The sequence below is a fragment of the Trematomus bernacchii genome, unplaced genomic scaffold (genome assembly GCF_902827165.1).
Source record: "Trematomus bernacchii unplaced genomic scaffold, fTreBer1.1, whole genome shotgun sequence".
Lineage (NCBI taxonomy): Eukaryota > Metazoa > Chordata > Actinopteri > Perciformes > Nototheniidae > Trematomus > Trematomus bernacchii.
The window spans coordinates 300,364-323,321 of NW_022987409.1; the positions used below are offsets into that span (position 1 = coordinate 300,364).

Consider the following 22,958-nt stretch of genomic DNA (forward strand, 5'->3'; position numbering starts at 1 on the left):
ATCTTGTGGGCGTTTAGATAATGTGATCAGGTTCATAGATACATGGTTTACTCTGCAGCAGCAACAACAATCATTCAATGGAAAGCAAAATGATATGTTTACAATTATTATTTTATTTGTTTAACAAATGCACAAGCTGGATATAGTTATGGAAGGAAAGAAGACACACTTTTACACTTCAACCCCCAAGGGTAAGGAAATAAGATACGCCACTGTATGTGTTGGTCTTAATACAGACAAGGCAAAGGATGTTTTGTTGTAGTAGAGGATATCAGAGATGTTGACTAAACTTCAACCCAAGGAATCAGACAGCAAATTACTGTTGTCTGACATAAATAATAATTATTTATTGACCTTTATGGAAACTTGCAGAGGTACAGACAAGTCAGTAGTTGCTGGAATTGCTGGTTCATGTTTCAAACATCACAAAATACTGTACAAGAGGAAAGTAATGACATAAGCCAAACTGGAGAACCTCACCAACTCTTATTGTAATGCACTCAACATATCAAGCTACTCATTGGCTTTGGTTCACCTAGAAAGATGTTTGGCAGAGGCATTCATCTTACATTCAAATCTGTTGAAATAAAGGCAAGATAGGAGCAAAGGCACAGGGTTAAAACAAAACACAATCTCCTTCATGGCAAGTGAGCAAGAATTCAAAAAGCTAAAACGTTTTATGTACGGAAAAAAAAATCAGGAAATAAATGCATCAGACCAGAACGAAAAACATCTAAAGCACACTTCACACTGAAAATAATAGTCAACACATTTAAAATTGTACAATTGATTCAATAACTCTACAATTTACTGTTGCTGTGTTCAGATCAAACATGTATACAAACATTTGTTGTCACTTTGGGATAATATAATTTCTGTGTTGAAACTGTCCTTTTAATGTGACTTTGGGAATCCAAGCAGAACAATCAAATTTAAAAAGCATGTTAAAACAAAGCCATCGGTTGATATACTGTACACACCCATATATAGTAAAGCAAGCAGAATATGTGATAAAATACAAGGCACACCTCAGTTATATTTACAAAAAACAATTTGATGGAAGTTTGTTTACAAAAAAAAGCAACCAAAAAAGGCAAATGCAGAATACACAATCAATCATCAAAGCTTCATTTATGATAAGCACACTACAAAATAACTGTTGATGAAACAAACGCTTCCCTTTTAAAGCTAATGCAGCTAGAGTAAAAAAATACACTTAAATACCTATTTTATACACACACTAGTTCATTTCTGTGCATAAAGCAGTACGAAGTGATCAAAAACATTAACAAACACTGTGTGCCAGAATTTTAAATCAGTCATATTTTTCCTTGTGAATGTTCCATAAAACAAACTTTTCCTTTATATAAAAAAATATTTAAATATAAAAATCCAGAAATGCAAGGGCTGACTAAGCAATACCTCTGTGATGAATGCACAATAAGAAATGATTAATGATTAATTTTTCATTTCAGGTATTTAACAATAATATGTTTAATTGTTCCTAATGACAACAAAACATTGATGAACAGACGAGGGGGTCGGTTGCAGAGAGACAGTACACAAAAATGAAACAGAGGAGGTAGATATGGTGTCTCTACAACCAGCCTATCTGTGCGTGTGTGTGTGTGTGTGTGTGTGTGTGTATGAATAACTTGGGCTCTGAAATGACCTCAAATGCTTCTTTACATGTACCAGAAGTCTGGTATTGAGATGTTCAAACGCTTTATTTTTTCTTTGATACGTATATGATCTGTTTTACACATATATAAGTATAGTTTTTTTTAACCGGAGGGTGTACAGTAGAAACAGCACAATACACAAAAAGTTTGCTTCATTAAGCACACTTTTGAAACAATACTGAAGTAAAAAGTGCAACTTTCCAAGTATTTTCAAGCTGTTCTTTGGTTTTAGCGAGGATTGTAATGATTATCAGGCGATTTCTAAAACTATATAATAGAATTTCAAGTACCATGATATCCGCAACCTAACACACAGTCTGTCAAAGGGTGTGTGCACGTTTCTTTGTGTGGTAGATATTGAAATCTATGGCTTAAAATCACAGTAATTTGGCTATTTGACACTTATTTCCAAAATAAATAAATAAATGATGATGACACATCTACTGAAATCACAAGGAACTGAAAGACTAAATCTGAGTCATAATGAAACATGAGGAATCCTATTTTCTCTGTGGTTTGGTTTGTAGTGAGTTAAATGTATACCAGCAGTGACCAAAACACAACTGGAACAACGAAAAAATCCCAGTAGATCAGCAGTTTCTGAAATACTCCAAGACCAGCCTGTCTAGCACCAACAACCATGCCACAATCAAAGTCACTTAAATCACCTTTCCTCCCAATTCTGATGCTCTGTTTGAACTTCACCAGGTCATCTTGACCATGTATACATGCCTAAAAGCATTGAGTTGCTGCCGTTTAATTGGCTGATTAGATATTTGCATTAATGAGCAGGTGTACCAAATAAAGTGGCCAGTGAGTGTATATGGATGCGTAGATTACTGGTGCTCATTCTGAAGGCACCTATTAAAAAAACCTACAAGGCCCTCTGTGCTCTGTGTGGCCGCTCTAAGCCTCTGCAGCATGGAGCCCGTTAGTGTGAGGTTTGTATCCGTTGGTCTCATTCTCGTTGAGCGCCTGCATCTCCTGTCCGGCCGCCTTCTTGTCGTTGGCCTCCTTTTCCCTGATCAGCTGTCTGCGGTGGTAGTACAGATAACCCGGTAACAGGAAGCCAGCCAAGGAGAAGAGGATCAGGCCCAGGTTTATCTGAGAGAAGAAAGTTACAGTTTCAGTCACAAAGTTCATTCATTTTGTAACTCGCTGCAAGTGTGTGGAGTTAGAGAACAGTGTATGTCCTCACCCAGTAGGGGTCTCCTTTCAGTGGTCCGACCATGGCGATAAAGAGCGGCTGCTGCAGGAGAGCGAACAAAGCGCTGATCATGGATTGGAGGCCTGTCAGCGTGCCGAAGTGGTTGGACGGGTATCTGTGGGAGAGAATCAAGTGGTTACCAAGAGTTTGAAGCACCAAATTAAATGAGCCCCAATTTACAAAAGAAAAAGGTTAAGTAACAAAGACACTCCATTGAAGAAGTATACCTTTTGAATGCCTTACTCTGTCGACTAGTTCCTAATTGTTGTCAAAAGAATATGTTTCAGTGGTGTGAATGTTTGACACATATAATGCAGCATCCCCATGTGGCTCAAATATCATTTAATAGAAATATCTTAAATTGTGAAGCCACTTAGAACTATTTTGTTGTGATTTAGGCGTGCACTTTGTGAAACATCACCCCCTAAGGTTTGTTTTTCAACTTCTTTTTAGCTGTGAATGTGTTTAACAGGGAGTTAGATGTAGTAGCTTGATGAATTAGCAGTGCTGCACTCACACAGCAGCATAAAGCCCTCCGCAGCAGGAGTGGATGAAGCCTCGGACCATCGTGTGGAGGATGAAGGTCAGGATCTGAGGTAGAGAAGGAGAAGAGAAGCAACACAATCAACGGGGACTGTTTATATTTACTTGTTTACCATAATGTGTGATTATGGCACTGGACCGCAGACACAGACTTTGTAGTGGTTTTGCCTCTATTCTTTTTGTTTTAGAGATAATCCTGTGTCTTTATAATAGTGTTCTGTACATGGACAGTCATGTGTGTCTTGGTAGATGTTTGGTGGCTCACTTTTTGGTTCATTTGTGACTTTATGGTGTAGTTTGGTGTCTCTTTGTAGTTATATTATACCATTGTGGTTTTCATGTGTCTCTAAAAGTAACATTTCTTATGTCTGACACTATGGGCCCATAGGTTAGTGCCCAGTAAGCCATCCATGGTGTGTTCTCATGTGTTTTGAAGTGTGTGTGCTACCTGTAGAGGCATGTTGTCGATGAGGCAGCAAATTCCAAAGGCGAGCAGCAGCAGGTTGGTTAAAATGAAAGCCCTCATGGCGTTGGTCACTTTCTGGATCTTACGGTCTCTCGTGGGTAAACTGGTCTGCCTGATGGGGAACAGACAGAGAGGGGTTTTAACATTATTGTTATTCTCGAAGACACCATCCAATATTCATGTTTATGTCTGTCATATCTAGAAACATCGAACATAATGTACCGTCAACACAACACTTTGTTAAAGGCTAAAGAATACAAACTAAAGAATAAGAGGTTGATTACCAAATATGTCAATTTATTTCTCTTTTGAAAAGGGAATTCTCAATTGTTAGTCACCTTTGTGTTTTCTGTTGGTAATTATTGTTTTATTTTATCTCAAAAATGTACCTCTGCTCTGTGCCTGGGGGGACAGTCTTCTCATCGGTGCAATCCTTCATCCTCCAGTCCATGATGTATCCAATCAGAGGACATGTGAGCAGGCACAGCAGCTGCAGTGTGCCGAAGATGGACGAGTAGAAACTCACTGAAGAACAAGACATTTAATCAAATAAGAATAAAGAAAATAGAAGGATTTGCCGGAGAAATTATACAAATTAAAATTCCATTACTAACCTTTCTCTTCTATCTCGAGCTCGTCAGATGCTGAAATGTAAAAATAAACACCACTCTGTCAGTAAATGTTCTTTTTACTGCTTAGCAGAGATAAAATCCTGGCTGAGCAAAAACTTCCTCAACCTCAACGAGAGCAAGACCGAGGTCATCTTTTTTGGACCGCAACCTCCAGCCTCTCCGGTTGATATTCTGGGCTCTATCAAAAAAAACATCCTCCCCTCGGTCATGAACCTTGGAGTGACCTTCACCAGCACTTTTAAATTTGACAAGCAGGTCAGCACCGTAGTAAAATCCTGCTTTTTTAAAATAAGACTATTGGCCAAAACCAAGTCGTATTTATCTTTTAATGACTTAGAAAGGGTTGTCAACGCCTTTGTAACCTCGAGACTGGACTATTGTAATGCTCTGTATGTGGGTATGGACCAGGCCTCAATCAAACGCTTACAGCTAGTCCAAAACGCTGCTGCACGTTTGCTGACTGGTCACAAAAAGCGCGACCACATCACCCCTATTCTGGCCTCACTACACTGGCTTCCAGTTCGGTTCAGAATTGATTTTAAAATCCTTTTATTTGTTTTTAAAGCACTAAATGGGCTGGCTCCGGCCTATATAGCTGAACTGCTCCAGCGCTACACCCCAGCCAGAGCTTTAAGGTCTGCTGACCAGCTGCTGCTGGTAGTGCCCAAGACCAGGCTAAAAACCCAAGGGCACCGAGCCTTCGCAGCAGCTGGCCCTAGGCTCTGGAACACTCTGCCCCTCCATGTGAGGTCGGCCCAGACCCTAGGGGTTTTTAAATCAAAACTAAAAACACACTTCTTCTCTCTGGCTTTCTAGTTAGAGCGGAGCACGACTCCTGACTATTCCGTGTTTTATTCTTATTTTGTTTTTTAAGATATATCTGTTGTAATTTATTGTCGTTTATTGTGTTTTGTAGTAATGTGTTTTTATTACATGTACAGCACTTTGGCTCGACCAAAAATCGCTTTTAAATGTGCTTTATAAATAAAACCTGATTTGATTTGATTTGATTTGATTTTAGTTCTTGATAACAATAAAATGGCTGGGAAAGTGCTTGGGGGTTCGAAACTCACGAGACTCTTCACCGTGGGTGACCATGAACTCCAGCATCTTGTTCATCGCTCCCATGAAGAAGATGATCCTCAACTGGGACATCCCCATCGTCACCAGACTCCACAGGAAGATGGGCGAGAACACAGACCGGCGGAAGGGAGGAGACTCTGAGAGACGAGACGCAAGTACATTTATATGCATATTAGAGATGACCTTTCTTATCAGAGTGTAAACGTTGTAAAACATAGAGTCTGTCAGTCTTTCAGAAAAGCAGTTTTATCATACAGTATAAATTGGTAGTTCCCATCTTAGGGGTCGCATCCCGACGAGGGGAACAGCCTTCCTTTCTTAGTGACCCCTTCTCAGATATATCTTTAGATCAAAGGTCAAAGGGTCTAATGATATATCAGAGGGATAACTAAATGATTTACAATATAGACAGAAGTAACTTAAGAAACATTCTGTAAGGACTTTTATTATAAATGGCCATATGAGCCTCTAAAACGTATTTTAAACAAGCACCTAATTTTACATCCATATGTAAAATATATGGGCTGTCTTGACTCTGAACAGTCTTTTAATCCAGATGTAGTATGTTCTTTTGACAAGCAGAGGGCAGACAGCTGCTTTGTGTGAGCCGGGGAACCCAGACTCCGTGAACTGTTCCTGCCCCTGGCTTTGCACCCGGTCACACTTCTCTCTCTCCCCACGAAGCAGACTCATTAAAGAAAAATTTGTTTCCATGTCGTGAGGGAACAAGAAACAAAGCCATGACCCCGGTTGTGTCCTCAGTGACCCTGTCGCTCAAACACAGACTAAGCTACCGTCTTTCTTCTTGCATGTTCTTTGAGTTAGGATTACAAATGTGGGAGCTGATCTCCACCCAGTTTTGATGTGAAGGAGAAATCATGAGGACTTAGGACTTCTTTGATTGTACTTTTACTAGGCTACATATTATGCTGCTAGAAGGAACTGTGGGACGGCGTTATCTTCTTACCTTTTGTAAAGGATTGTCAAGTAAATCTTATGTTACAGGGATTCAGAATGGAAACACTGAGGCAATATTTAAAGTGGACCTATCATGCTATATTTCAATAATATAGTGTAGGACCATACCTATATAAGGCATATTTATACTTTTTTTTTTTCCAAAATACCAAACAGATCATGCATTTTAGCCATGCCTCATTTCACTCAATTTGAAATTTTTTAGCTCTGTTTTTGCAAGGGCAGATTATGTGAGAACAGCACCACCTACAGGCCTGGCATATGTACTACAGCGTCTCCAGCGCTTTCGAACGGCAATGGCCGTGGCTGTCTCCTCCTGATTGGTGGAGTTGGCCCAATAGCCGTAGCGCCACTGTCCTGACGTCAGGACAGTGTTCAAATCTGGATCAGTTTTTATCAGATCCGTTGCAGCCCCTTTTTTAGAGATTTGGGTATGGAGGAAAATAGAGAGGGTTGTGTTTTCTGACACTTGGTGAGTTCCCTGGAACACCGGGGACACATATTCATGTATAAAAGACGTACAAAAGTGCATTTTGCATGATAGGTCCCCTTTAAGTATTTGGAAAATTCAACCAGCTCTTATCTTAGCTACAAATGCGATATTTCCAGGTTATATTACTCACTAAAGAACCTTCATAAGTAAAACCACACATTTGACCACAGACTGGCAGGATATAAAAGCAGAGATAATTAGTTGTGTTTGTTGACTTACTGGGTGCAGAATCAAAGTCAGGTCCATTAGGGAGTTTCTCTGTGGAGTGTCGGATATCTCCATTTTTCTCGCTGAGTCTCTCTGCGACAATCTTCTGGTCAGGTGAAGGCGTCTCTTGCAGTGTGAGGATCTTACTGTTATTATAAACACACAGACACACACATTGAGGTTGAAGTAAAGGTCCGCTCTTCTGATGAACATGCTTGTGCCTTGGTATCTTCAAGAGATAAGGCGATCAACTGGCGTTCACACTCACCTGTAGTCTACCTCGTCGGGGGTTGGGAAGCCTTCAGTGGGCCAGTTGAGGAAACAGTTGAAGAAGACGAACCCGGCAAGGCCTGCCCAAACCCACATGATCACGTTGAAGGACACACCTGCATCGTAGATGAGCTGGTAGAAAGAGAGCGGAAGGGTTGTCAGATTGTTTAAGCATCTGGTATTTGCTTTGAGTTGTTTTTGTTATGTTTGCTTGTTAAGGCCCGGACACACCAGCCCGATTTTGGGAGTCAGAGGCCGTCAGAGGCCGTCAGAGGCCGTCAGAGGCCGTCAGAGGCCGTCAGAGGCAGTCGGGCATTCGCGGCGCCCTACTCAGGTTTGTATGTCCCGCACCGTCGTCTCTTTACGGCACCTTTTCACACCTCCCGACGAGGTCAGAGAAAGTCGGGACAAGCAATCACTCTGATTGGCTGTTCACACTACCGCTGCCTGCTGGTAAGGACAGTTATTGCCACTCGTCGACCGAAGTATTTGCGGTGTGTTCGTAGGCGGGCGGTGTAGGCGGGCGGCATAGCCGACGCAGGCGACGTAGCTGACGTAAAAGTCGGGAAAAGTCGGGACGCCTTCGGTACGCGTTCTTTGGTCTCAGGTGGGTGTGTAGCGGCCTTTAGGTAATGGGGAAAGTGTGAATGTAGCATTCACATGGTTAATTCAATGAAAAACACTTAGGCGTTGTGCACACGGGAACATTTGCGTTTATGCACAGTATGCGTTTTCAAAAAAGTCTTCCGTTCACATGCATTCGTTTCATTTAACGTGTCTGTTCAAACGAGACCGCTGGAAACGCTGGACATGCTGTAGTACATATGCCGGGACTGTAAGTGGCGCTGTAACTTCCGCCACAAAATACACCAAAAGCAGCGAAGAAGACCCCGGAGCAGCCCGGAGCAATGTTGCCATGGCTACCCTTCTGTTTATGCCCCGCGGTGGATTTAGCAACATGTAGTTCATGTAATTCTCCATGTCCACTTGTTGCTGATGGTTGTGGTAGAGGAGCTGTAGATTTTGCACTAACATCTGTAGCATGGTCAGTAGCAGTAGCACCAGCAGTAGCTACTGACAGGAGGAAGTGTGTGTGGCGATTGCTGGTATTCAGCGGGATATAGTAATTTCCTCAGCATGTAAATATATGGATAAATGCAACGGGGAAGTTAACTGAAAGAAACCGAATCTGTGGATATTGCATCGACCGACCAAGAAGCACGTCTCCGTGGAGAGGACGCGCTCAGAAAGAGAGATATTCTTTACAAACACCGGGTGAGATCGCTCCTCTGGGACACGCCGGTCCTCTGCCTACAAACATTTTTCTTTTTGCCGCCGACGGGCGCAGGAGCAATGAACAATAATGGCCTGGATTAGGCAGTAAAGACAAGTTTGGTGTATCGCAGAGCGGACTGTTTAATTTTGTTTGTGTTGTTTGGCTGGAAAATTGTCAATATAATGGATCAATGCATGAAATCTGACTCTGTTTATTTTGTTTAAGGAGTATATTGGGCGTTAACAATTCTGGTTTGCCTTTTATAATATTATTTCATTCAAGAACCCCTTGTGCGTTTAATTAACACAGCTATTTTTGATAGTTGATCGTTACAGATGGCTACTGGCCATGCTACAGCAGTGAGCAGGAGAGGTGGGGCTATCGCTATTTTTTCAGGAAATATTCGTATAGAGGTGATTACACGGACTCGTTTGACCCCCCAGAGAGTTTCGTTTGCAAATCTATCCACCTTGAGACCCGTTATCGTTTGTGGGGTCCGTTTCTATCGGCCTCATGTAAATAATAGGGCTATACGCACGAGAAACTATGCAGATACAAGCCGTTTTGTCCTCGTGTAAACGGCACCATGTAGAGCTAAGGGGAGTGGCAGTCATGAGATTTTGATCTGTGGGTTCATCACTACAAAAGACCCTTTTCACTTCCACAAGTGTTAATGCTAATGTATGTGCTTAAGCAGCTGTGAAATGTAAAGGCACAGAGATTGACATTGTTTTTGACTTCAAGGAAACATCTAAGAATGTCAGAACAAGAAGTAATAAAAAGAAATGTGATAATTTGTCTTTATATTGCAATAATGCTCTAAAATGTTATATATCCCAAAATGCTCTTCAATGTATTCTTAAGGGTCAATACAAGTGTCCATTTGTGTTGTACAAAGTGATCTTTTAACATATGCTTTGTAATTTACCTTGACTCCAGGGAAGGTGACAGCAGAGGAGGCGTAGGAGCCGATCATCAGAGACAGGATGGTGGAGCTCAGAGAACCAAACATGTTGGGCAGCTGCAGGGGAAATATATGTTAGTTATTGATCAATCATATTCACCGCTACACCTCACAATAGGACATACAATACTTTGGTATGTAACATAGATGGGCTGACGCAGTATGTTATTTTGACCAGCAGAGGGCAGAAAGCTGCTTTGTGTGAGCAGGATGAAGCAGGCTGGAGTTCCTCTTGAAGGGTTCCTGCCTCTGGCGTTTGCACCTTGTCACACTTCTCTCGCCCCACAGAGCAGACTCATTAAAGAAATATTAGTTTCCATGTCGTGAGGGAACAAGAAACAAAACCATGACCCAGGTTTTGTCCTCACTGACCCTATAGTTCAAACGCAGACTAAGCTTTACTTGGACACCCTTCCATCGTCTTTATTCCTGCTTTTTCCAACACATTCTTTGAGTTGGGATTAAACATTTGGAAGCCGATCTATAGGCAGCTATCAAAGAACTTCTGAGGGTTCGGTGGACCCAGTCAGGGGGCACGCATGACACACAGCAAAGGAAACAAGGTGGTGGGCACCAGGCACTAACACATCATATATTAGGTCGACCTATTTATTGTAGTAAGAAGCTTAACAATGTAACAATGACCTATTGTGCTGGCAGCCCACTCAGTGTCCTTTGATTAGAGTTGTAAAAGGGTCAATCACGATTATAAAATCACATGTATGGGATTGTTGGTGGGCTGCATGACAAGCTCACTATTCTCTCTCAACACTGACCAGGGTTTTACAAACTTCTACTGACGTCACCTAATCTCCCCGCTGGGTCAGAGTTCATCCTGTAGTGTCAGTGTGCCTCATTTTTCCTCCCAGTCTGCCCTTTCCTCACTTATCACTTACTGACGCTGGACCACATGATGGCAAGTCAGAGTTGGGAAATTGGGAACGCTGTGACAATAATACACTTCAAACTAATTGAATCAACTAAAACATGGGGAATTCAGCTGCAGCGTAAATCTGCAGCTTTCTGGTATGCATCCTGACCACAAGGTCACCAGGACACAGGTCTCTGGGGAGCCACAAACCATTAAAATAACTTACAAGAAAGGCTTTCCAGGAAATGTAGAACCCCTTAAGGATTTCTAGAGTTGTTCTGCCTCCTACGTCCAGTAAGATCTTAAATGACGGTGAGAACTAATGTGTACTTTTCTTTGTAGAAATGTTGGTGTGTGTTCTTGTGCTGTTGTTTGGAGATTAGGCTGTGGTGACTGTTTGTGGCTGGCAGACTAATATGTTCGTGTGTGTGTTTTTGTCGCAGGCGGAAGAAAGATCTACTCTTAAGTCTTACATAAGGAGGTCTGCAGGTAAACAGGAAAAAAAGCTTTCCTGAGGATGTTCAAAAAGCGAGCCCAACTGTCAGGGTGAGATGAGAAAAACATCCCGCTGAACACCCGTCCCTTTCAGCGCTTCTGAGAATCCAAATACTTCGCGGTCTAACTGTGACCATGAGATGTAAAGCGCTGGACTCTCTGGCTGCGGAGGTTTGTTGAACGTAGCCGAGAGGAGCCTCTGAGCACACAGGACAGTATACATCTCTTACTAATGTTAAAGCGAAGATGTTCCCGGCCATGTGAGATGTCAGATAACTGATGTTTGCTTTCAGAGGTGCAGTAGTGTGTCTGAGAAATCTGTATGTGAGGTGGAAAGTAAAGAAAAAGTGTGAAATGTGCGTCTGTATGTGTGTTTGCACGTGTGTGTGCATGTGCCAGCAGCAAGCGGGACTCCCACCACTGGTGTTGGGGCAGTTTTTAATAAATACATTTTTCAAAAAGAGCCTTGCAGCACATGTTCTGCATGCTAATGCCAACGAGAGAAACACGTGACCTTTGTGGAGGCAACACTAGGGTCAACCGGAGTCAGGAAGTCACACACAACTGGAGATTTGGCCTTTCGCTTGTCACGACAAATCAGTTCAGGCTCTACTCCTGCTGTGCTCGCTCACTTGGGTGTTGTAAGACTTTGGCATTGAGTTTAATTAAGACTTTAATCGCTGAGAGAACAGGCCAAATGGTAGCTTAATGAGCAGTGAGATTTTGATATGGGGAATGGGAAGAGAAAGGGAACAGGAGAGAGGGAGAAAGAAGGAGAGCCGTGCATGAAAATAAGCAAGGATAGAAATAGCAAAAAAAAGAGGTAGTGGGAGAACATTTTTTTAGATTTGACTGATCTCCCCAAGCTGCAGCTGCACCCCCTCTCTCTGTGGAGATCCCAGCAGGAAACACTCAACCACAGCTGATTAACACATGCTTCTTCTCTCCACCTCAATCCTCTGCAGCCCTTTCACACTGTTCATGGATTCAAACCCGTATTCCTCACAGCGCTGGCGGAGTGTCCAGCTGCAATACACTTATATAACACAAAATATAATGGTCCAATGTAAAGATGGTGGTGGTTCAACTGCCCTGTCTGGAAACTTCAAACCACAACGTGGGACTCACTTTTGACTGGTTTCTTGTATTTGTCCCAAACTATCATACCAAATTCCCGGTAATGGGCTCCATTTGTCGAGTACATTTAAAAAGAGCCTCTCTTTCTAGCTTCGACCAAAGTTAGCATGCAGACGACTGACAGCCCTCTTAACAAGCAGTGAGAAATAGCCGAGAGCACTTTTCTCACTAGCATGTGATCAGACAGGCCCCAATGCAGATGAAGGGCAGGGTAAGAGCAGGAAGACTGTCCACTGACTGTAAGAGCAGGAAGACTGTCCACATTCCTTCATTGACAAAGGGAAATACATACCATACATAGTTAACATGCACCATTAAGGGTAGTTAAGGGCTGTGTGTGACAAGGAAACCACAAGGGTGTGTACGCACAGGTAAATTAGTCTAGCACAAGATTTGGACGTGTATCAAAGCTTTTTTTCTGAATTTCCAGTTAAGGAACGCCTTTTAAATTGCCATTTCCAGTAGATTGAAAATCACTGCGCCTGCATCAGTCTCTGATCACTGCTTCAGTCAGAGCCTGTCAGTGTAAGAATTTACAATTATATGGACATTTAACAAGATGATAATTGCATCTTATGAACATTTATTAAAAATGTAACCCTCTATTATGTTGTTCTATTTAACATTTTTACTTTCAAAATGTGTCCTCCATTCCTTCACAAAAGCACACAAAATAGTTTTTAAATCGTGTCACAAACTGAACTTCTGTATGATTTTAAAGAGGGCTATTTGAGCTCTCTAGAAATGTTTCATTTTGTCCCCTGTTCAGCTGAACTGCTGGTGTGCTATTCATTTAACATTTTCATCACTGCCTTATTTCAGTAAAACCCTTTGGCCTTTTTGCTGTAATTCATTTCGAAATATATATTTCTCTGCCAATTAGTTGCAACATAATTTGATATATTATTATATTAGTACACACAAAGTGAATGTGCACATAACACCAGTTGACTACCTTGATCAAGGTCACACAGGCAGATTAATTCATTATCAACATTCAAAACTTTCCTTTAAGCAAAAGCAATCATGATATGGGATTTCTGCCGGAATTGGAAAAAGATTATGATTGTTCAAATTGTATTGTTCTATATTATAAAGTGCTACATGTAATTCTACCAAAACAGATATCATAGCATCTGAATCGGGAGGTTTGCCCTCATTAACTGACTTGGGAAAATGTTGTCCTTGCAGTAACAGAGATTATTGTGTTCTGAGCTATTTCTGTAAAGCATATGATTTTAATGATGATGGTATGTGTGCGTATATCTCTCATCTTTGAACCATGCCATCATTTGTTTCAGAGCAACAACAACAGTGTGGAGGTCAGTCAATGCTGGTACACCAAACCCAATTGAGATACAGAGGTCGTACAGGGACACAGAGGAGGGAGGAGTTGGAAATTACTCAAGTGTGTGTGTGGGTGTGTGTGTGTTGGTGTGTGTTTCACATGGTGTGTTTGCCTATGAAAATGTACTGGTATCAATACAACCTTTGTAGAACTCTTACAAGCCAATTGTTGGTGGAAAAGGCACCACCTGGATAAATATATACAGAACATATGATCCACTTGGTAAAGCTATGAACTTAATTCCATCAACATGCCATTTTTCCATCCTTGACATTTATGTGAGATTGCACTAATAAACATGAATACATTGTTGAGTAAGCCCGAAAAACATGTTTGTGAGGTCCCAGTGACCTTGACCTTTGAAGCCATCTTTTCTAAACAGATCATCCGTGAGTTTAAGTAAAGGTTTGCACCAAATCTAAAGAAATTCTTCCTTAGCGATCATGTTTGAAGGGATGGGACGCACGGACAGACAGATGGACAACCCAACATAACGCCTCGGCAAATGATTTCGTTTAACAATGTTGTTGGGATTTTAAATCTCTCAAATAAAAAAACTAACATAACTTGTGACATAGTGCAAACAATTCCTTATATGTTTCTTTAGTTAAACAGCCCTCTCAGATTCACATTGAAAACCGTCTCAGTGAGATATATGGTAACAGTTGAAAGGAGCAGACTATTTATTTAAATGTATCCCCAGACTGAGAGCCTTGCTTTCTTTTCCACAGAGCGAGGCTACAGGGGGGAAAGTCACCGGCGAGGGTCATCTTTCTATACTCAGCTTCCTTATCTAAACATATGTTTCATGTTCGTCTCCTGTATGTACATAACCATGCCACCACGTGTGTACATACGCACAGTCATGCAGAGTTGAAAAGGTTCTGCATTGATTTTCTGCTGACTGCTGTGCAGAACAGTGGAATATAAGAGAGTGGGAACATGGGAAAAAAGAACAAAGGAATAAGAGAGAGGTAACTGAGGAGACTACAGAAAGCGTGTCCTTGAGTGTTTTGAATAGAGGTGCAGGGGCCGAGCTTTGGGGAGGGTGTGTTATCATTGACGGGCCGTTATTGGTGGAAACACAAATGGGAGAGTTTCCATTTGGGAGAGGTCGTGCGCTGCTCTGACTCTGGGACATGCACACACATACCGGAATACCTGCCATGACACAGGAGGCGGCAGCAACAATAAAAACACTTGATAATGTTGGTACCAGCTGACACATCACACACAAACACACATGCCTGGCGTGAGTGTAAACAAACACAGCTCCCAGTCGCAGCACACACTGTTTCCTCAGCTGACACAAATAGGCTCCGACCACGTTGAGACTCTCAGCTACTAAAACTTTCCTGCTCATTTATTCCTGGAACACAAATTACTACTTTCTCAGAATATGAGTTACGTAACTACAGCAAAAAAGAAAGGAAAAGGCTAATTATGGAACAAATTGTGATTTATATCCTTTCAAATAACCCTCTCACGGTGCTGATATCTGGAATTGTTTATATATTCTTGATCAAATAGACGTGTTTAAATTTTCTCACACGCGCCGGTTTGTATGTTTAGCAACTCAAACATTGACAGATGGAGGAACAGAGAGATATTGACGTGTTTCCTTTTGGCTAAGAGTCTGGAATTATTATTACGTTTAAAGATTTAAACCCTGTAGCCAATTAAAGTATCTTTAACGACTGTCCGTGTTCTTTTGTGGCAGCTTTTCTTGGACAGCTTTAAATATAAGACACACTCACAACATTACTGAAATTGATCAGGGACACACAGTATTAGCACAGCACACAATGTACTAATACAATACATAGTGTGAAAACAAGTGTAGCCTCTGAGCCTGAGACGACCGTGTAATGTTGTTTTCCTGAAATACAATCCACCCTAGAGGTTAATGTCATTTCCTTTTCTTTTTTTCCTCTCTATCTGTCTATCTTTCTTTACAACGTCAGCAAAGGTGACAACAGCCGTCAAAATACAGGTATCAATGAGCAGGACCTCGTCTACCAAAACAATGTGAGCGAACACAGGTGAGCGACTGTCTCTTCAAAAATACACAATAAATATGTTTACTATCAAAACAAGATAGACACATTGATAGAAGCCAGCTTTTGATTGTTCTGTGAAAAAACAACAACACTGGATCTGTTTTAGCAACAACTAACAGTAGTTATAGTTAGAAAGGATCAGATTTGTATCACAGGTGAATACAAGTGAACTCTATGCAGTGTACATATACAATACTCTAATGATGAATCTTGAGGATCTGAAATAATTTGCTACTGATTATGTAATCCGTCTCATTTTAAAACATTGGTCTTATAAGTACCGGTCTATTATTGTGTCTCACCGTGAGTGATGTGAAGGTCAGACAGATGCCTCCGAAGCCATTAAAGGAGAGAGCCAAGAAAATGAGCGCTGACAGGACTGCGTTAAAAAATAAAACAGAAACACGGAAGAGTTAAAATCAACTCTCTCAAAATAAAATCAGGACATGTCTTCAACCTCATCCACCGAAGTGTTTACAATCCTTTTATTGACTGCACTTGAAGATTAAGCAAGAAGTTTACGTCACAATTAAGGTAAAAGTAAGTATTTTTTTCTTGCTATATTTTTGCTTGTTTATGTTATGTTTGTACACCCACCCTTCAAAGTCCATCTTTATAAACTACCTGGTGTAATTATAGCACATTTAATAATAGCTTCAAGAAAAGACATGTGACACTGCAGTATCAGTTTATATAGGAGTTAAATAAATAAGCTTCAGGAAGTAAATATAGCATTTTTCGGTAGCTCACGGGCACTTCCTGGTGTGTATTTGACCAGCTGAGTCACTTCGTTTTATAATGTGTGTAGTGTGGTAAGAGGCGACTGTTGAACCTAATCCTGATTTCAATCACATTTGAAACTTAACCACCTGGTTTCCATTGCAGCCGGAGGCATCGGTTAGATCAAACAGTGAGATGGACATTTGTGAAGAAAGGAGTGTAAAGAATGTGGACAAAATTAAATATGGATTGTTTTGTCTATTTTTACATATTTTCGCACCTATCCAATTACACCTGCTGTAAGTGCTCAATTGCCTTGTGTTGAAGTTTACTAATGGGTAACTTTGACCACACACAGATCACACTTTTTGACCTTTTGTGTCACTGCTGAGAAAATGTTTGTGGTAATGTATATGGAAATGTAATACCCTGTAAAATGCTCTTCTTCATGTATGTTTTCAGTGCTTTATTTCTTATATTCTTATCACATTCCTGCTTGTCATTACACTTGTGAGATAATGTTGGATCAACTTGTACCTTACTCTTGGACTAATACATTATGTTCTATATGTATGTAGCGTTACACTGCTAAATATTATACTTTATTTATACCTCACTATCCTTTTTGTCATTTTTTAAATCTTATTTTATCTTTTTATTGCTGAGCAAACTCGTTCTCTTGTCCAACACATTTAATTGTATCATTTGTTAAAATGCTTAAAAATAAAGAAAAACTGAAAACTAAAACGGATTTGCTATAATGTATTTTTTTTTATTGGACCTATGGAGATAAAAATGGCACCACTTATATCAGTGTTATTTGTTTTTGTAATGTTTTTATTTAGGGCATGCTTCATGTAGCCCTTATTGTCTTAGCTGCGAGTGAGTTGTTTTATTTATTAATAATTTGTAAACGTGAAGATGTTGCTCTTCAAGACAAGCAGCATGTAATCATGACCACGGATGGTGTGCTAAAAGCTGACACTCAACTTAAACTGAAAGATAACTGAAATAGATCTAAACATTTCTTACGTCACATTTTGCATCTGATTCATCGATATCCGGCACATGCATTTTTCACTGTATGTGTTTGTACTCACCCTGAGGATTGTAGGCAGACCCGGCCATTATAACACAGGACAGGCCGAAACAGAAACTGTAACAAAAGTTAAAAAAGAACATTATAAGCTCTTACATGGCACATCTTATTTTTATTAAGTTGCATTTAATTATTCTAAGTGTTTTTAGGAACAATGTAGGACGTATAAAAACTCCCAGAGGGCCGTGTTGGAAATACCACAGATTACTCAGCACTATCTGTGGAAGTAAGTGTCTTCAGTCATACAACTGCTACGCTATTTAGTGAAAGTATGATTCAAAATAGACACTGTTCAGTATGACAAAGAGATCGTAAAAAATGGACTGGATTACACTTTACCATATTTCCATACATGGAAAACATTAAAAGTAGGATTCACAGAACAGCAGTTATTTTGTTAGTTATCTGCCAAAGACACACACACACATTCTGCCCCACCTAAATGTATTCATTCACACACAAAAGCCATTTTAGGAATGTGGGCCGTCAACATTTTTTAACTATCATCTCAGTAGTAGTTGAGGAATTGACTCTCCTTCCAGATTTCAGTATCGCAGAAATGTTATCATAATCGGAAGTAGTCAAAAGGACAAATTCAACACTTTTTCAATAAGCAATTGTGAAAAAACGGATTTAGGTTTTTTATAAATTATACTGAATATGAAACAAGTTAACATGGTAAAATGTCTCTGACTATTTTAAAATCATTACCTGCCCACCAGGCGAATTGGGCGTGGTCCAAACCTGTCCATCAGGATCCCGAGTGGCAGGGTGGTGGCACTGAGCAAGAAGGACCCAATAGTGAAGCCCAGATTCAGCATCTCTTCCTGGTCCAGGCAGTAGAGCCACTCAACGTCACCTTCAGAAGAGTTACCCGAAGACGCGACTAAGGACTCATTCACTGTGGGGGCGAGATAAGACAGGGGAAAGTTAGAATATGAACAGAGAAAGACCATGCATTGGGTCTACAGACGGTGTAGAAGAAAGTAATCAGGTACCAGATATGCTACCAAAAAATGTTTCCTCCAGACTTTTCTCTAACCTTTGCCCTTTATTGGGTATTGGAAGAATTGTCCGTCTCATGTCTCTAAATAGCTACAACAGGTAGACATGTGCAATCAGTGTCACAGAGTTTCCAAGTAACACTGCTTCCAAACTGAGGGATCACAAGCCATACAAGTTGGAAACCACTGTTAACATTAGCTTTAAATACTCATTATGTAGGGTCACAGAGACTCTGAGTACAGTGTACATTGAAAACATATAAATAATAATTGCAAATTGCCATTTAAAAACAAATTAAATACATGGAAAATAGCCTTTTTCTTTGCCACATTAGCTTGCACATATGATAAAGATATCAAAATATAGAAAAGCTAAGGCAACCTTTTAATGATTAACAAGATATAATGGCTACCTATAAACAAACATATACTCCTTTGAGTTGCTCAAGTCATTCACTTGTATTCAAATGTCCAGTATGTTATCTTAAAAATAGTATTACTCATGTTTGAGGTCAACTCGACCCAAGTTAACAAAACTCTAAAAAACGTGCAGCATACAAATGACTATAAACACCAACACAGATATACAAAATATAACATTCCTCTGTAATGCTTCTGTAAATCAAAAAGAATCAAAAAGTGTCACAGTGATTTAAGTATGACGAGTATGCTTTGGGAGCTGTTTAAGAGAAACACATCAAGGGTTAAGTGATGGACAGCTGCTGGTTTTACCTGAGCACAGGTGGGAGTAGAAGCCCTCTCGTTTCAGCATGATGAGCAGCGAGCCCCATCCCAGCAGCACGGCCGAACACAGCAGGTTCTCCAGCACTGCCGTCACCCGCCATCCACCAGCGCCTCCTGTACGCCTGCAGGAGAGAGGGCGCCATCGCTGCTGCTCTGCGAGGAAACACATGTGAGAATTCATTTAATGTCGAACAAGAATTTTCAGATGTAAGGCCATTTTAGTGGGTAAATGATTGTCCAGCAACAAAGTATATACAATGTACCACTTCCACATAGCGCAGCAGGCCCCTAGATTAGCTTTTATCCAAATATACAAAACTCAACAAGAAACTATTTAAAGGCAGCAATCTATCCATCTCTATTCAACTATTGTAAATAAAATCCATCACAACAATTCCGGAGCGCAAGTTGTTATCAGGATGTGATCATCAGTCAAATATACCATTTTATTTAAAGGTCCCATGTCATGCTTTTCCGGTTATTACCCGTCCCCTTGTGTGTTATGTAGCTTTTTATGCATGTAAACGGTCTGCAAAGTCACAAACCCTCAAAGTACACCCTGTAGCGAGTACAACTCTAACACAGAAAATACCTGTCTATGCTGCCCCAGAACGCCTCGTTGGAGATTTTTGTGACGTAACGACGACCCAATGGACCAATTGGTCCAAATGGACCAATCCGTGGAGCTCCTCACACACCAGGATCCCTTGGCGTCACTATCAAACGCAGCGGGGGGACCTTTAGCGTAGATTTTCAACTATCAGGGAGTCCCATTGATTTGCATAGAACTTTTCTCAGCCGCAGCTGCGTGGATCTCCACTCACAGTTCACCACACACGTGTTCAGGCTGAGTTCCGCGTTGTCTCGCTGTCTCGCAGACCCCACGCAGCAACCAGGAAACAACACCAGTAATACAGCTCACACTGTCGGCTCCTCGAGTCTCAAAGGGCGGAGCAGCGAGCCCCGCAACGTCCCGCCAACACGGCACCCAGACCCCACGCAGCATTCTCATCAGTTTGTTATTATTGGTGTCATTTTCTGGTTGCTAACAAACGCCATTGTAACACATAAACACACATCAGAGCACAGTGGGCTCATAGGGAGAGGGGGGGGGGGGGGGGGGGGGGGGGGGGGGGGGGGGGGCAGGAGCTCCAACAAGGCGTGTAGGACAGAGAGTGAATACACATACTATACAGAGATGCTGTATGAGAAAACCAATGTGATTTTGGAACATTGAACAATGTAAATATATTTTAGTAGACCTCAACAATGGAATTATGATCAGTAGAAATGGCCATGACATGGGACCTTTAATAAACATTCATAAAAAAATAAGAAAAGTATGAAATATAAAAAAACGTTTTGCTACTTTTGATTAACACATGCTTAGTTCTGCCTATTTTTTTGTTGATTGACTTATGGTTGAACCTCAAGAACAAACAGAACAGTAAACAAACAATATTGCCAACAAAATAAAAGGAAGCATTAGATAATTCATGAATAATGATCCTCTTTATGAGAAGTTGATACAACTTGAGTTTAAAAGGATCCATTTTGAGTAAGACGCTCCACATATATGACAAAAACAAAGATTTACAAAACAGCATCTATTTACTCTCCATTGAAAATCTGACATAATTATTATTTTTACTTCACTGGGGAGACCTAATGAAGCCCCTTGAGACGGGACATTCTTCTCTCGGTTTGCCTAATGAGTGCCCATGTGACCAGTCATTGTTTTGTAAATCCCAGTTGGGTACCTGACACCTTGCACTGCATTGTCCTCAGAAATACTCCCACTGTGCTGTCAGCAGACCAGCTATTTCTCCCATGCCCCTTTCACACCAACGCAACTCCGGTTCAAGCTCCGTGCTAGAGCTTTTCTGGTTCAGAACCGGTTCTTCGGTTTAGCGCCGGCTCTTTTCACACCGCTCAGAGCCCGACTGGTGCTGCCGCTGCTGCGTCATGACGTCACAGTTTACGTCGCTGAGTTTCTCCCCAACGCCGGAGCTCACCTCACAACAACGGGCCGGGGACTGCGTTGCTTTTAATCATACGAAGCCAGATTAAATTAAATAACGACTTCTCCAACCTTATACTTTTCTCCAGAGTGCCGTGGTTCATTGTTTATTAATGTGTTTCAGCGGCATTTACCGACCGCTGCAGTGCTGGCCGGCTGCTCTTCAACGGGAGTGTATTCTCCCGTTAGCTCCGGGTTAGCTCACACGGCTCTAAAGTATTCACTGTCTGACTGTCACACAAGCAGCTGATACATATCCCCAGTTCCCCTTAAGTGAATGTGTGTCAGTCTGAATTGACGCTGTTTGGTGTCAGTCTGAATTGACGCTGTTTGGCATCACAACGCTGTTATGAAAGTTTCTCTGGTATAACATGGGTGATGTTAGCATAGCAACCGAAGCTAAACTGACTACTTGCTAAGCAGTTTTCTACAGGCACTTTTTACCGACGTATTTTTCATTATGATTCTACTTGTGATAGTCGGACATGACAACCTGTGCAGCCCATGTATTGATTCCATCCGATAGCTGCTATAATAACAAACAAAACGTCTGCCTGCTCTCCACAATGATCAATAACAGCGAACGGATGGTCAAAGTAAACAGAATCACACGAAGCCTGGTTAGTGTTGCCTGACTTTATAAAGTGTGTTTTTTTTAACAAGTGTGTGGTTGCGTTCTAGTCACTTTGCTCAGCACTACTGCTTGTTACAACTTGTATTTTGCCGTACTCGCCTTAAGTGTTAGCTCAGGTTAATCTCGCCCCCCTCCGACGTAAGCGTGACGTATGCGGTTCTTGCTTCTAGACGGACAACTTTTTGGTGCTCGAAACGAACCGGATTCCGGAGCTATGACGCTGCTCCGCTGCGGTGTGAACAGGAAAACCCGGTGCTTTTCAAGCACCAGCACCGAACCGGCCCTGAAACACCGTTGGTGTGAAAGGGGTACCAGAGGAAACAATGCTGAGCGCTCAATGTGTCTACTTTTGTTCTAGAAATAGGGATAGCATCTTAAAAGGACGACATTTCAATCTGAAAGTTGGATTCAAGGAGTCTTTAAACAGCATGTAACCACAGCTTAGTTTAGGGGTTTAACTGCCTGGGATTAATGGGTAAAAGGTGAGTGGTGAGGCAGCTTATAGAAAAACCGACCGCAGTGATACTGCAAACAAACAAACACACACACGTACATGTATACACATAAACACACAGGTCAGGTCATTGGTCACTGTAACCTTGGACTCGGGTGACCAAAACACAGTGAAGTCAACCCCACCACCCTGACAGGATATATATAGACTTTATAAATCAAATAACACACACACAAACAAATAGAAACACGCACACACACACACACATACACACACACACACACAGTAACCAGCAACTCCATTTGGCGGAAACCAGAGAAGAGGTGGAGAGAAACAGTGGGAGGTACAGTCAAACCACATTTGAAGAGAGGGGGGGAAGGGCTGCAAGTCAAGGCCTCAAACAGGAAACACAAAGTAGTTACTAACAGGGTGTCTCTTTGGTGTCTGTGTGTGTTTGTGTGTGTGTTGTACGGAAGAAGTCAGGAGGATCTAATGGGACAGATTTGTCTCTGCGTGTGTCTACCAGTCTGCATATGTGCTCGCGCTTGTAATGCGATTATCTAAAGCACAC

At 41.3% G+C, this 22,958-nt stretch overlaps 1 protein-coding gene across 1 annotated transcript; it reads right to left on the reverse strand.

Annotated features, from left to right (window-relative positions):
• Positions 1–90: 90 nt before the first annotated feature.
• Positions 91–19,422, reverse strand: slc43a1a (solute carrier family 43 member 1a). The gene is given in 15 exon segments (XM_034137632.1): positions 91–2,786; positions 2,881–3,004; positions 3,407–3,480; positions 3,881–4,010; positions 4,288–4,423; positions 4,513–4,542; positions 5,604–5,750; positions 7,304–7,437; positions 7,560–7,693; positions 9,766–9,858; positions 16,015–16,091; positions 17,533–17,588; positions 18,243–18,432; positions 19,268–19,373; positions 19,375–19,422. Coding segments are annotated over 15 exon segments (1,677 nt in total). The 3' UTR covers positions 91–2,588.
• Positions 19,423–22,958: the final 3,536 nt, after the last annotated feature.